At 36.7% G+C, this 16,082-nt stretch overlaps 2 protein-coding genes and 1 long non-coding RNA gene across 3 annotated transcripts in view; 1 reads left to right on the plus strand and 2 right to left on the minus strand.

The window, feature by feature from the left end:
* Positions 1-9,503, minus strand: LOC127850531 (uncharacterized). Its single transcript, XM_052383640.1, has 5 exons — positions 9,215-9,503; positions 2,878-3,029; positions 1,885-2,105; positions 1,083-1,194; positions 1-722 (listed from the first exon to the last, which is right to left on the minus strand). The coding sequence occupies exons 1-5, from the start codon at positions 9,400-9,402 to the stop codon at positions 505-507; spliced, it is 891 nt and encodes a 296-aa protein (XP_052239600.1). The 5' UTR covers positions 9,403-9,503; the 3' UTR covers positions 1-504.
* A 1,123-nt stretch (positions 9,504-10,626) lies between these two features.
* Positions 10,627-12,459, plus strand: LOC127850533 (uncharacterized). The gene is made up of 2 exons (XR_008035340.1): positions 10,627-11,076; positions 11,422-12,459. It is a non-coding gene; the product is annotated as an uncharacterized LOC127850533 (long non-coding RNA).
* Positions 12,460-12,873: 414 nt separating this feature from the next.
* LOC127850105 (protein dopey-1-like) overlaps positions 12,874-16,082 on the minus strand; it is a 111,260-nt gene continuing 108,051 nt past the window's right edge. The window contains exons 30-31 of the mRNA XM_052382879.1: positions 14,157-15,709; positions 12,874-14,060 (exon numbers count right to left, since the gene is read on the minus strand). Of these exons, the coding sequence (XP_052238839.1) occupies positions 15,305-15,709 (405 nt within the window). The 3' untranslated portion in view covers positions 12,874-14,060; positions 14,157-15,304. The remainder of the gene's footprint in view (positions 14,061-14,156; positions 15,710-16,082) is intronic.

Here is a 16,082-nt window from a genome sequence, read left to right on the forward strand (position 1 = left end):
GAACATTTTCATTGTTGTTTTTCACTGTTTGAAACAGGGAATGTTGAATCACTGATAAAACGTCATAAACCATAGGAAAGTGTCCTCAAACTTTCCTCTGTCATGTTACGCATCAGCTGTTTCATTGTCATCTTGTGTCGGACATGCATTGACAGAGCAAGTCCACTTCTAACCCAATCCTGGATAATGTTGATACCTCGTACAGGCTGTTGATTCACATCAACCTTTTCTTTGGCTTGCAATGATCCCGCATTATAAGTGGCGGTCTGAGAAAACAGGGCTTAATGCATTTGCATAGTGTCGTCCCAGATAAGCCTGTACAGTCGGCACAGACTAATCAGGGATTAAGAAACTTCCTTTTAACAAAAAAATCTATAAAAGAGTTAAGTGTTGCCCCTGATTAGCATGTGCTGACTGCACAGGCTAATCCATGACGACACTTAACGCACATGCATTAAGATCAGTTTCCCCACAACGCGGCTCATATTCCTACTGTCAAGTGATCTAAATATGCCCCTGGATCGTTTCTCTGTTTGTGCTCTGTTCATGGTCGCGTTGCCCGCTGTCACCTCCATGCTTGTGAGTAATGCTCCTCCATTCCCGTAGATAGTAGGTGGCGACTGAGATGCTGCTAAGCCACAGGGCGGAGACAGCCGCCAGTACTGATACAGCAATGACTCTACTGATCCCTTCACATGGCAAGACAACCGAGGTCGGGAGAGCTGCAAGTGGAGAAAATAACCATGTCATAAATACAAGACGCTTGTGTTGAGGTTTATTTGGTTACAGCAATTTTAACACAAAAAGAAGGGAGCAAATTTAGCAAAATATAAGTTAATTTCCCTCGATAAACCGAATTTTAGTCTTAGTACAACTTGAAGCTACTTTAACAGAACAACTGAAAATACTACCTACACACGTACTTGAAGCTACTTTAACAGAACAACTGAAAATACTACCTACACACACGTCACTTTTGTTGAAAAAATATGGCTCTTTGGTAAATTGCCTAAATTGTACCAGAAAGTTGTCACAAACGAATGGATATCGGTGTGTACGGATTTGATGTACAACTTTCTTACCTTCCATTCCGACACTGAATATGGTTGTCAGGGAGACTTCCCTAGCCACGCCTCCTGCCGTGCGACGCCATCTCGGCACCATGGCTACAGCCTCCGTGCCATCACAGATGTACTGGAAATAGGACTGCCTCCATGAATTCCTGTACATCTTTTTTTTCATATTCATACTCATAATATAATATTCACATGTATAAGTGTATGTGGTGCAATTGTACATAATTTGAGATATTATGTTTTGGTGACTTATAGGCCCATCGGGTCGGGTGCAAAACACATTTGAATATATATTATTATGATGTTTTGTTATATTGCACATATCACGATAATTAAACAATTTACTTACTTACTTACTTACAGCGGGTGTACATTTTAGATTAAATATAAATCAGAAGCGTAGTCAAAGACGATTAATCTATGGCATTCAAAGCATTTTTGTTCACCTAGTGTCTGGTGCGTTTAGGAGTCCACTGTAACAATGCTCTTACCCAAAAGGACATGAATAATATTAACGCACATAAATGTATGACGTGTGGTATTTAAAAAAAATGTCACAGAAGTAAAGATTAATAAATCGTATGTCTGAATGAAGTAACCGCTGAGAAAAAGGCTTTGTTTTAATGCATAATATATGTTCAAGCGAGAAGTTAACCCAGACAAACGGACGGACGGACATACAGAAAGACAGACGGAGAGACAGGCAGATGGTCAATGTATCATTATGTGAGAGCATGGAACGACAACTCTGCATGGAGATTGGTATTAATTGTCCGATATTATTTGCAACTCTACCTATAGATCTCACCTCGACGCAGGGTGCATAGCAGACCTCGAGCACGCAGGAAAACATCATGCTCACTGGCTCCCGGCGCATAGAAGTCGTTCGGAACATCGCGAAGCTGTTCACCACCACTCCGCGTGACGTCTTGTTGAACCCGCGAAACAGCGCGCCATCTACCGGGCTCCGCGCCTCGATCAGCGAGATGCCAGACGCGTCACATGACCGGATGTTGATGTCAAACAGGCCTGGAAAGTGTTCATGGTAACTAAGTGACTAAGTTGCGTTTTAGCGTAGAGATTTTTTATTAGGGAAGAAAAATATATATGTGTGTGTGTGTCTCACGGAGCATAAAGTTGCAATTGACCTACATGTATATTGATGCGTTAAAGTACGAAAAATAATTTACGTAAAACCCAAAAACATATTTAACCTTATATCACGGTAAAAAAAAGAAACAGCTTATTTTACTCTTATGCATGACAAATTGTATGATAATAAATAACATCGTATTTCATTACAATGTATAATAAAAATTTAAGTTATGGCAATTAAAAGAAGTTGGGTGCAATCTTAATGTGTTAACACAATTTATGCGTGTGTACATTGTATGATAATCTCGTAAATGTTTTGAATGGGATAAAAACAATTAATAATAAGCAAGCGACAACATATTTCAACATCTAACTGCACTTCTAGAAATCGTCACTTTTCAAAATAACATCGCATGCTTTTGCCACAAACCGACTGACTACACCATACCGTCTTTGATTGTATTACAATAAGGCTTGTTTAGGGGAGTCCGCCGAATGCATGACCTACAGGAAGTTACGTTAATGACACACATTTGTCCAGTCGAATGTGAAGTAGCCATCGTTCCTCGTTAACAAATTCTAGAAAGTAAATGCACGCTTTAAGCGTAATTACCTCTACTGAAAGCTAACGACGCAGTACCAAAGTCACTGTAAAAAAAACACCAAAAAACATGTACAAACGCATCAATTCACTTCCGCAACTTACCGTCGATGTTGTTCGTGAGTTCGATAACCGCTCCGATTTGTGTTCCCAGCTGCACGTAACTTCCGGTTTTCAACTTCCGTAAGCCCGGGTCGTAAAATGTCATGACCGCCTCCGCTTTAAACACAAACTTACGGAGGTCTTCGTTGTTGTCTCTAAAATCATTATCATCGGTGAAAGAACAAAATTCTGATATGAACTTGTAAAACAAACATATTGATATCTCTCTCTTACGACTCCAGTATCGATATTTTCAAGGTGCCTGTACCACGTGACTTTTTCGGCTATGTGTGGGACAATCGGATGTCAATAAACCATCGCTTCAGGTACGTTTCTAATAATTTCTTCATTAATTCAAAACCATTTTCAAAAAAAAGACGAGAGCCCGATCATTGTCAAAATACACAACTGTGTTAAGTTTGCGCAAAATTAATTAAGTATTTTTTCCAAAAAGTGCAACCGCGTTTTTGAAAACACACAAAGTGAAATGCTATGTGTGGTATATTTGTTATTCAATCAACAAAAACGTTCATTATAATATTGTAGAAGGTTTAAAAAATAGGGCGGACATTGTAATTCTTCATAGAGAAGCTACATATATTGTATGTTTGCGCATATACATCTGATTCGGAGTCTGTGTATAAAAATGCAATAATGCTATGTGTGGGACACATTTTTGAAATGCTATGTGTGGTATGCAAGAATTTTCCCGTCAGTTCTGCATTTAATCTGATCACAGTTATGTAAGAATCTAAAACATATACTTCAGTCTGTACTGCAAATATATCAAATTAACCAAATGTTACATGATGGAATACTGAAGTCATTGTGTAATGTTTAAACAATTTATGTTTAATTGAACATAAATTTTAAATAAAATACACTGCGTAATTGTTATCCAACCAATGGTCTTTTTTAACAAACACGTTATGTTGAACTATAATATTTTCTTTTTTTGACTTATTGTCTTTAAATAAATATCATGATTGATATTTCTGCCTGATTATTAAATTCGGTTCTTTTTTATAAATGAATGACAAAAAAAGTAAAAGCACTTGCTTTAAAATGGGTTTTACTTCTGTTGTTTTTCAGACTTGACAAGGATTAGTCGAAGGATTTGTAACGCTTTAAGGCGCGAAGCTGTGTTAGAATTAGATGAACACCATCAAACCACACGGAAGGTGTTATGCGGCAAGTTAATTATCAAAACCACAGTGACAGAGACGGACCCAGCTTCATTCTGTGATGTTTACGGAAAGCTATTTCAACTAACCATGCAAACATACCATTTAATATGTATTTTGGCATAATCAAAACAAAGTGTATGTATTGATATTTGTGTATACTAGTATTTATGTGTTTTGTATCTATGTTATTAATGAAATTGATTAGATGAATATAAAATCTGAGTATATATGTTAATAAAACAATTGTTTAATAACAAATAACAATATAAATCCAATGATGATTGTTTGTGGTCTATTAAGTTCATTTAGTTTCCAATATCATCTCCATATGAATATCTTAAGTATATCAAAATAAACACTTCATTAATAATAACATTGCTTTATAACCAGCATGCACATGTTACAATACAAATTAAAGCACCAAGTACATAAAGAAGTACATCAGTATTCGCAAAGTAACAAATCTTGCTTTACAAACAAATAAATGATCTAATTAACACGTGACAAATGATCATCGCAAAAAGTCTTGGCTTTGGGGGGTTTATTATACCAACAAACATATTTAATTGTATTAATTAAGAAATACAGTAATATTTTTCTATCATGGTTTGTTGTCGAATAACCCACAGTAAGGAGTATAGATGCGTAGGAATTAAATCACGAGTGCGAAGCACGAGTGATTTGATAACACGCATCTATACAACTTACTGTGGGTTATTCGACAACAAACCATCATAAAAAAATATAATTTCGATTCTAACACGATTTTGATTTATTTGGTTCAAGCTTTAGGACGTTAACTATATTTTTCAATACTCCGCCCTTCTTAGTACTTAGTTCACTATTTAGTGACGTCATTGAATTGTACAAACATATGACGTCATTTTCATTCATAAATATTTTGCAAATGACGTCACTTTCATTGAAAACAACACTAGTAAAAACTTAATGTCGTCACGTTTATTGATGCTACTGAAAAGCTGACATGCTATAAATGTTTTCTGAATTACGTTTCCTAACAAATAACATTGTTTGTAGACGTGGTTATGCCACTTATCACCAAATATACAATTTATTGTTTCATTACATTTATATACATGCTACATTTATTACATTTCTTTCAGAGCGGGTTTTAGCACGTGCATTTTACTGCAATATTTTCTTTATTTATTCGGAACTATTTTCGAATTCTAACACGGCACGCGACTTGTTTTCTATAGACAAAGAAGGAAATCAAGTGTGGGTTATTCTGCAATAACTTATGGGCGGAGCTTAATGTTTCGAAAATAGTTCCGAATAAATAAAGAAAATATTGCAGTAAAATGCACGTGCTAAAACCCGCCCTTAAAGAAGTGTAATAAATGTAGCATGTATATAAACGTAATGAAACAATAAATTGTATATTTGGTGATAAGTGGCATAATCACACCTACAAAGAATGTTATTGGTTAGGAAGCGTAATACAGAAAACATTTAGAATCTATATAGCATGTCAGCTTTTCAGTAGCATCAATAAACGTGACGTCATTACGATTGTTGTTTTCAATGAAAGTGACGTAATTTGCAAAATATTTATGAATGAAAACGACGTCATATGTTTGTACAATTCAATGACGTCACTAAATAGTGAACTTTGTACTAAGAAGGGCGGAGTATTGAAAAATATAGTTCACGTCCTAAAGCTTGACCAAATCAATCAGAATCGTGTTAGAATCGAAATAATATTTTTCTATGATGGTTTGTTGTCGAATAACCCACAGTAAGTTGTATAGATGCGTGTTATCAAATCACTCGTGCTTTGCACTCGTGATTTAATTCCTACGCATCTATACTCCTTACTGTGGGTTATTCGACAACAAACCATCATAGAAAAATATTATTTCTTAAACATTAAGCTCCGCCCATAAGTTATTGCAGAATAACCCACGCTTGATTTCCTTCTTTGTCTATAGAAAACAAGTCGCGTGCCGTGTTAGAATACTTCATGAACTCAATTTCAAATGAAATCTGAATAACTGAAAATAGTGTAAGATGTTTAATGGAAATGCTCATTCGACCCAGTCATGAAAGGGGCTGCAAGATCTTGTTACCACCGCACCAAGTAATAAACAATACATGTTGTTCAATTTGTTGAATTGTCAAATTTGTGTTTAATGTTTACTTTGATTGTTTTCTTTCACTGCAATACTTGCACCATCTGGTTACAAAACAAACAGTCTTTTAAACTTTTGAACATTAACTATATATGACAACTTTTCATTGATCAAGATATCAGTACGTCTCTTGAAGGTGCTTCCAAAAATACTTTAATCACCCTGAAAAGAACAAAATACACATGAAATAAACTGTAAAACTTAAAAAAATAAATAAATAATTGTCATGCGTCATATATAAGATAGCTCAATAGGATTTAGGTACGAATACATGATTTTACAGAAAAATAAGTTATCGATCCTTTTGTCTTTTTGTTTAAATAATGCTGTATTATCTCTTTATGCTTATTTAATAACTCCCGTTACGGTCTAATATGTTTACACATTCCTGATAAAAAGCACACAACCATAAGTTCAATAACACTTTTTGTAATTTTGTTACAATTATATTCACATGACACCTTGCACAAACAATCCTTACGATTTTGTGTATTAAACACGTGCCTTAGTTTGAAGTAACAATTCACTGAAAATTTAACATTTTGTAACAATCAATTTTATAGAAACTCACAAGAAAAGGTTTGCCGCAACAGAAATATTTTCCTTCCCGTGCGTGGGTGGCTTTGTGTTTGGAGATTCCCGACTGTGTTTTGACCTCTCTCTACCATACTGTTCCCAAACAAATGGCATTCTACAAGTAAAAAAAATATGCATATTAATTATCGACAATTATGATAATTTTGAGTTACATGAACGTCGTGATTATCATATTTTAAGCACGCAAAACAGTACCAACAATGTTTTATTGACCAACTTTTGTTATTTAGACAGACTTAAAATATTATTGATGTTTATGTCAATCTTTCGATTCTCTAGTTTAGTTTGTATATCACACATAGCATTTCAAAAACGTGTCCCACACATAGTATTTCAAAAACGTGTCCCACACATAGCATTATTGCATTTTTAAGCACACACTCCGAATCAGAAGTATTTGTGCAAACATACTTTGTATGTAGCTTCTCTATGAAGAATTACAATGTCGGCCCTATTTTTTAAACCTTCGACAATATTATAATGAACGTTTTTGTTGATTGAATAAAAAATATACCACACATAGCATTTCACTTCGTGTCTTTTCAAACGCGCGGTTGCACTTTTTGGAAAAAATACTAAATTAATTTTGCGCAAACTTAACACAGTTGTGTATTTTGACAATGACCGGGCTCTCGTCTTTGTTTTTTTGAAAATGGTTTTGAATTAATGAAGAAATTATCAAAAACGTTACCTGAAGCGATGGTTTGTTGACATCCGATTGTCCCACACATAGCCGAAAAAGTCACGTGGTACAGGCACCTTGTTTTGTTGGCGCACCTGTTTCACAATACATTTTGGATTGTGAGTAGATTTTAGGACGGAAACATTTGTATATCAGCCTCGCTCTGGGAAAACGGTTCGTAATGCTGTCACATGTTAATCAGGGACGAAACGGTTTGTAATGCTGTCACATGTTAATCAGGGACGAAACGGTTCGTGCTGCTGTCACATGTTAATCAGGGACGAAACGGTTCGTAATGCTGTCACATGTTAATCAGGGACGAAACGGTTCGTAATGCTGTCACATGTTAATCAGGGACGAAACGGTTCGTAATGCTGTAACATGTTAATCAGGGACGAAACGGTTTGTAATGCTGTCACATGCTAATCAGGGACGAAACGGTTCGCCTTAACTGGATTTTCGTAAAGAAGAGACTTCTTTTAAACGATAAATACTATTTAAGCTGAAAGCGAGTATTGATGTTAAGGAGGTATGTCGACGGGCTTTCCCCTGCGCATTGACATGGGTAACAACGATCCGTATTCCGTCTTATCCCGCATATGGCAGTGTACCATGATAAAAATTACGTGCTGAAGAAACACATTTGTGTCTTGTTCTCAGAAAACTGGGCATAATGCATGCGCGTAAAGTGTCGTCCCAGATTAGCCTGTGCAGTCCGCACAGGCTTATCAGGGACGACACTTTACGCTTAAACTAGATTTTCGGTAAAAAGGGGCTTCCTTTAAACGAAAAATACCATAAAAACGGACTGCACAGGCTAATCCGGGACGACACTTTACGCACATGCATTATGCCCATTTTTTTCAGAACACGACTGAATTGAATCACCCTTTCAAACCCAATAGTATTTAATGTCGTAGATATAATGTCCATAATGAGTGCCATTCATACCCTTTTAAAATATCGACAAATCTTCCTGCAACGAGAACAATGCGTTTTCCTTTGAGAGTCGCTCGTGACGGTATGCCTATAGGCTCAATGTTGAATTCTTATTCATCTTGTCATCTTGTTCGTTTCACACAATGTAGATGGGTCGGTGTTGCTTTTCGACATCAGTTATTTTCGATGATGGTATTTAATTTAACATAAACGATAATTATCATAACCAATTAAAAGATAATTATAACGTTCCCTTAAATAGTAAATACCTACTCATGAAAACGACATGACTGCAATACTAAAGAACAGTACGCAAAAGCGTCTCAAATATATTATGTTATTTTCTGTTATGAACCTATATTATATGAATACTATGACCTGTTAACAACAGTCCGGTCTACTTGCATGCGCTAGGAGCAAATTACTAAATGACAGAGTAAACAGTTTACCTTCTATTATCGACTAATCTTATTAGATTCCCCAGGTTAATTACTAAAGCAATCATACTCGCTACCGTTCATTAATTAAATATGAGTAAAATAATTAAAAAACAAATGAATACGTCACAGCGTTTAGCAAAAATTTAATAAATACTTATATCACGATTAGATGTCTTTGGAACTATATAACCATCGAAACGAAAATGTCATGCATCAGGTTTATTGCATTATCACCGAGCAACAACCAATAACATACACAGTTTATTTTTAATAAATTAGTACAACTGTGGTGGACTTGTATAAGGTTCTAGTCAGCTAAGTGCCGCCTATGTGACGTCATACCTGTTGGCTTTCGTGTCCCACGTGACGAGACTCGCCTGATCTGCGAGGCAGACGAACTTTCGTCTGACGTCATAACTCGTCTGCACCAGCTGCGTCCTCTGCAGGACGAACGTAAACTGCTCGTTCTGAAATGAGCCGCTTTTAAATATATGGACGAATACGGTATGAATGATCTCGATTGCGTGCATACCACTTGAAAATAATTACAAACGAATAGAGTCTAAACTGTTATCTCATTTAAAGATATAAAGGTCATAACCTATTCAATACTTTTTATAAATACATTGGGGCCGTGCTTTGTGAAAAGGGGTTTTAATGCATGTGCGGAAAGTGTCGTCACAGATTAGCACGTGCAGTCCGCACATGCTAAACATCGACGACATTTTTCGCTTTAATGATATTTCTCTTCTTAGAAAAAATCCAGTTCCGGCGGAAAGTGTCGTCCCTGACCAGGCTGCACATGCTAATCTGGGACGACAATTAACGGAGATGCATCAAGCCCTCTGTTGACAGAGCACGGCTCATTTGGAGATAAGCATTTGCTGGTGTGTCACCCAGTAAACTGAGCAGTCATCGAACGAGCACGTGTAGATCATGGTGCCGTTCTGTGACGGCTGTACGTTGTAAACAAAGCCCCTATTGAGAATGTAGACGAGGCCGCCCGCCTCGCAGTCCGAGATCCGGAACTGGATGGTCCCCTGCAGGCATGACCACAGGTCCACTGGAACAGGGGCCATATGTTGTAAAGATTAGTTATCAGTACACGTTACACGTACGATCTGCATTTTAAACACTTTGCTTTAGGAGATGGTTTATAAATCCACTGTGAATGTGTTTTTATTTTTTCCTTTAAAATCTTAAAACAATCCGATTCCGAAAACTACCATTTCTTATATCTTTAAGTTTTTTAATAATGTGTGTGAATTTCGAGGTCTTTCCGCGTCTTAGGCTGCATTGTGTGTAGTGAAGACCTGAAGAATATCAAATCACTACTACATAATTTAAGTACCAGACTCACGACAGTTGGAACGCATTTTGAATTATAGCTGCAATTTATTTAATATTTTTACTTAAAGTTAATTGATTTTTTGTGTGGTTTTGTGATGAGGGCAAAACCGGAGTACCCTTAGGAAACTCCTCCTGACCAATATAGCGACCACCAACCAAGGTCACATGCTCCAGGAGTGGGAATTTAACCTGGGTCAACGAGGAGAGACGCACATATACCATCAACTGCCCTAACAGGACAACATAGATTGTCAAACCATCCAGGATGTGGTTTGTATAAAGACTTTTCGGACGTGTTGCTCTTTCTACAGTGTCGTTTTTAGTGACAGCGATCAAGTAAGTTCATAAAGCAAAAAGAAACGATTACATTTAACCGAAACGATTATGAAATACATATCGTCTAGGATAAGAAAGCTTTAGATACCGTTGTTACTTTAAGTTTTCGGACACCCTTTTTTAGCATTTTTTTTCGTAACTTAATTTTCGGACATACGGGTTTTCGTGCATAATTAATGTCTCTTAATTTTCGGACAGTATATTTGTCATTGCTATTCTACAGACTTCAGCCCTGTTTTTTCGCTTATCTTGCGACACTTCGATAATTGATATTTACAACGGGATACAGATATTAAAACCTGACAGAAGCATGCCTGATGACTACAGACCATTACATTCGTGTAATTTGGTAAATAACCATTTATACCGGTAGAAATAATTGGATTCACCCAACAGCATTTGAAACAGTTTCGTCCTATTGAGGAGGTTAAATGTTATTTGTTTTTACTATTTCGTTCTATTTCATTTCAGGCGAGAGTTAGCAAAGTTGTGAAGTTTCTTTAAAGCAGAAAAGAAAGGTAAATCAAAATAAAAATTAGTGTACACCGATTTATTTCTTTTATATCAATATAATTTTTATTTTCGGACACTTTAATTGATGTCACTAACTTTTCGGACGCCTTTAATTTTTGAAAAGTATTCGTATCTACATTTTCGGACACGGAAACAAAAATATAGAGTAAAAATATAGTTTCTAAGAGTAATGACGGTACCTAGCATCATCTTGTTCGTTATTCATATCATCGTCTTGCAATACAGGAACACAAACATTTTTCCTGACAAATACTTAAATAGTACACATGCTTATATTGTTTATTACATTCAAATTATACCTGTTGGGTCTATCCAATGGTTTTCTCCAGAGCACGTGCAGAGCAGACAGGCCGCGAGGATGAGCCAATCTGACTTCCGGTATGACTCGTGGGACCACATGGCCGACCGCTCCTAGCTCCTGACTTCCTAGAGGGCTACTTCAGCGGACTTCAATAATTTCGTACAGAACGCCATGATTACACCTCTTTGTGTTTTATAATTCCATGTCCATGTATATTATTTAAATATAGTGTTTGAACACTGTCCGCAACACACATTGGCCGATGATGTTTGAACACTGTCCGCAACACACATTGGCCGATGATGTTTGAACACTGTCCGCAACACACATTGGCCGATGATGTTTGAACACTGTCCGCAACACACATTGGCCGATGATGTTTGAACACTGTCCGCAACACACATTGGCCGATGATGTTTGAACACTGTCCGCAACACACATTGGCCGATGATGTTTGAACACTGTCCGCAACACACATTGGCCGATGATGTTTGAACACTGTCCGCAACACACATTGGCCGATGATGTTTGAACACTGTCCGCAACACACATTGGCCGATGATGTTTGAACACTGTCCGCAACACACATTGGCCGATGATGTTTGAACACTGTCCGCAACACACATTGGCCGATGATGTTTGAACACTGTCCGCAACACACATTGGCCGATGATGTTTGAACACTGTCCGCAACACACATTGGCCGATGATGTTTGAACACTGTCCGCAACACACATTGGCCGATGATGTTTGAACACTGTCCGCAACACACATTGGCCGATGATGTTTGAACACTGTCCGCAACACACATTGGCCGATGATGTTTGAACACTGTCCGCAACACACATTGGCCGATGATGTTTGAACACTGTCCGCAACACACATTGGCCGATGATGCTTCTTGGATAAACGAAATGAAAACAAAAGGTCAGTCCAGTACGACCATTTTACAGAAATATCAACTCTGATCGAGTTTGTCCAATTAAGGTCTTTGTGACCTTCGTTGTTAATTATTCATGACTGTTTACCTTTAACGCTTAAACAATAACATTAAATATTCAGTGAATACTTGTGGTCAGTATTATTATACCGACAAGATTTCGCAATGTAAATAAGTGGATACAGTTACTTTACGTAACGCTAATTATGTATTCTAGTGGCTGCGATTGGAGGTCATGATTATTATGGCTCTCAGTGTTCACACTTTATTATCGTCCCAATTATTGTCCGCATTATTTTTGCTGGGTCAATATTTCTGTTACTCTAGCACGCACTCTTAAACAGCGCCAAATGAAACATTTTACTGAGAGTTTTATTCTGTTGTGCATGAAAGTAATTATATACATTGATAATTTTTAGTTCCCTTACAAATATGCAACTTATTCTCAAATGTAACACTTGTTACATGTATAATATTTCCATAGAGTTCAAATGAAATAGTGAATTCAACATTCAGACATATCAGAAAAAACAAAATGCATTTCTTTATTGTGTTTATTTTAAATAACCGTAATATATTTTTTTGGCAATCAATATATTAAACGTAACATGATCAGAATTAACAACATTGATACATTCGTAATTTTTGCCGCCCATCGCAACACAATTCAAGTCGTACATGCATTGTTCTAAGCAGGCAATCACATTCAAATCACAAGACCTTGAACTTACACATATGCAATAAGAGTTATGCATCCACTCAGTGTTCTAAATCTAATAGTAAATAGGCGGACCTACAATACAGGTAGCTGATTAATGAATCCAAAGGTATATACAAACGTAAAAGGTAGAAAATAATGATGTCAATAAAATGTAAAGAAATTTATTTAAATTATTTATTAAAAGATTAATCAATGCTATGTAAATTCAAGACAACTTCGTTGAAAACGAAACACAAACACAAGCATGAGCAAATATTGGGCAAAGTTTATGATTGACCTGGTGACAGATAGATTGCAAAAGAGAGATGAAATACAGTAGTTAAAATTACAATACATTATACCAATAAAGGCTGTTGACTTGACTTGCACTTTCCATCGGTTAAAATTAAGATTAATTGGTAAAATATAGAAAGTTCAAGGAATGTGTTTGCAACATGGCCAAAATATTGATTGTAAGTAAACAAGTGCAATAGCATGAAGGTAAAGCTTTTCAAATATCCCTCAGAATAAAAAGCTTGCAACGAAAACTAAATTTATATATTATTGGAAGCATTTCTGTGAATGTATCTCCTCAATCATTTATGCAGTTGTTTTCGAATAGTTTTAAGAGAAAAATACATATGAAGCAACCAATATACCGGTACATAAATCTGATATTTTCAATTTCCATGGCAACTTAAATTTTTCGGCGCTTTGACAGTACATTACTGGAACAATACTATTAATTTTAACCAATAGTCCTCACATCCTCTTTATAAACATTAGGAACATACCAGCAATCAGCTAAAACCTCATACCAGCAATCAGCTAAAACCTCATACCAGCAATCAGCTAAAACCTCATACCAGCAATCAGCTAAAACCTCATACCAGCAATCAGCTAAAACCTCATACCAGCAATCAGCTAAAACCTCATACCAGCAATCAGCTAAAACCTCATACCAGCAATCAGCTAAAACCTCATACCAGCAATCAGCTAAAACCTCATACCAGCAATCAGCTAAAACCTGATACCAGCAATCAGCTAAAACCTGATACCAGCAATCAGCTAAAACATCATACCAGCAATCAGCTAAAACATCATACCAGCAATCAGCTAAAACCTCATACCAGCAATCAGCTAAAACCTCATACCAGCAATCAGCTAAAACATCTAAACAAAGCAACAAATAAACACTAAACACGTACAAAAAGCCATAACACTCAAAACATCGATTGACATGATTGTTTTATGGAATGTTTCTGCAGAGACGTAGATAACATCTATGTTATCTACGTCTCTGGTTTCTGTATGTGTACAAGAATAATTATTTGAGTTAAGAAAGGAAACATGAAAGACAAGCATATTGTACATGTATAAAGGCTGCCATATACATTTTACACAAGCAAGAAAATAGTAATGTACTTACGATATACCATCACGACACAATGTTGCCATATATATTTTTAATGAAAGAGCCAATAGAAACAAAGCATGCCATTTATGGAATAATTTATAATATAGCATATAAAATCTACCCATGTAACAGATTTGCACATAATAAAGTATATGTATGGACTTCAGAAAGAAGCCATGTATACGACAAGAGAACCGCATCAAGTCAACGTTGTGTGATATAGCGATATGTATCTTCTATTGCAAAAAACGTATTAGTTTAACAAAAACATATCTACTTCACACTTTTTTATTTTGAACTATTTATGACCATACAAAGTACTTCCAAATAGCGGTGTTTAACTGTACTTTAAAGTTGTATAATATTTAATGTATGTCATGAGCATAGAAATATATCCCGGTATTTCTGAAAACTTTTAATAATAGCCCAAGTAAATGAGCCTGGCTCTACAAAAATGAGGCTTAACCCTTTGCATGCTGGGTAATTTGTCATCTGCTAAAATGTCGTCTCCTGAATTTCTAAAATTAGCATTTTCTTCGATTTTTTTCAAAGATTACTATCAGAATAGCAAACAGTTTGGATCCAGATGAGACGCCACGTTCTGTGGCGTCTCATCTGGATCCAAACTGTTTGCAAAGGCCTTCAAATTTCGGTTCCAGCACTGTAAGGCTTAATGCAAGTGGGACTTTCCGCCTACACTGGAGTTTTGTTAAGAAGAGTCTTCATATGAACGAAATATTCCATTAAAGTGGAAAGTGCAGTCTGCACAGGCTAATCTTTGACAACACTTTGCCCCCATGCATTTAACCACGTTAACCCAGAGCTAGGCTCATAAGTATAAGTATGTGTCCAGATCATGAGACCATCTCGAGGAAATCCCTCAGCAGGTTGTCCTCAATAAACTGCTTGTTTGATGTAACATCAGCTCCCTGCTCACTCATTGGCTGGGGTACAGCAAAGCTGGGCGCCGATTGGGACTTTGGTAACCATCGCCCACCTGCGCCCCGCCCACTGGTGTCTGACTGACTGGTGGACATGGGTCCAAGATTCTGACCTCCGTGGCCATTGGTGATGACGGCTGACTGTTTCAAGGACAAGTTTGCTCCCAACTGGCGGGCCGCCAGCAGCAGGTTGTCCGACTGGTTTGCCAGGCACAGTGTGTTGAAAAACGGTTGCAGCTCTTGAAGGGACCGTAAGTGTGTGAAGGTTATCAGGGGTCGACCAGGAGTCACTTTTTTCAATGGAACATCCCCTTTTAACTACAATAAATAGATACCATATGGCAGATGTAATTGCATGTGTCCAAAAAAACATTTTACCAAAACACAATATTTTGTGTCTAGAAATGGAAAACCTTCAAGCATCAGTAAAAAAAGTCTTCTACAATGAGCATGCCAGATATAACTGTATCATTGGATGCAGGAAGCATGTACATGTAAGCTTTGTTCTGGGAAAACTGGGCTTACTAGGAAAACAAGCAAATTCCTTGAATTGATATCCCCCGCAAATATGCTTCTGGACACTCATACCAAGTTTCAATGAAATCCGACAAAGCACTTCCAAGATATGGCTCTGGACACACAAAAAAGCATTTTTTCAAGATACAAAGGGCCATAACTCTGTTATTATCAG

The sequence above is a fragment of the Dreissena polymorpha genome, chromosome 11 (genome assembly GCF_020536995.1).
Source record: "Dreissena polymorpha isolate Duluth1 chromosome 11, UMN_Dpol_1.0, whole genome shotgun sequence".
Taxonomy (NCBI): Eukaryota; Metazoa; Mollusca; class Bivalvia; order Myida; family Dreissenidae; genus Dreissena; species Dreissena polymorpha.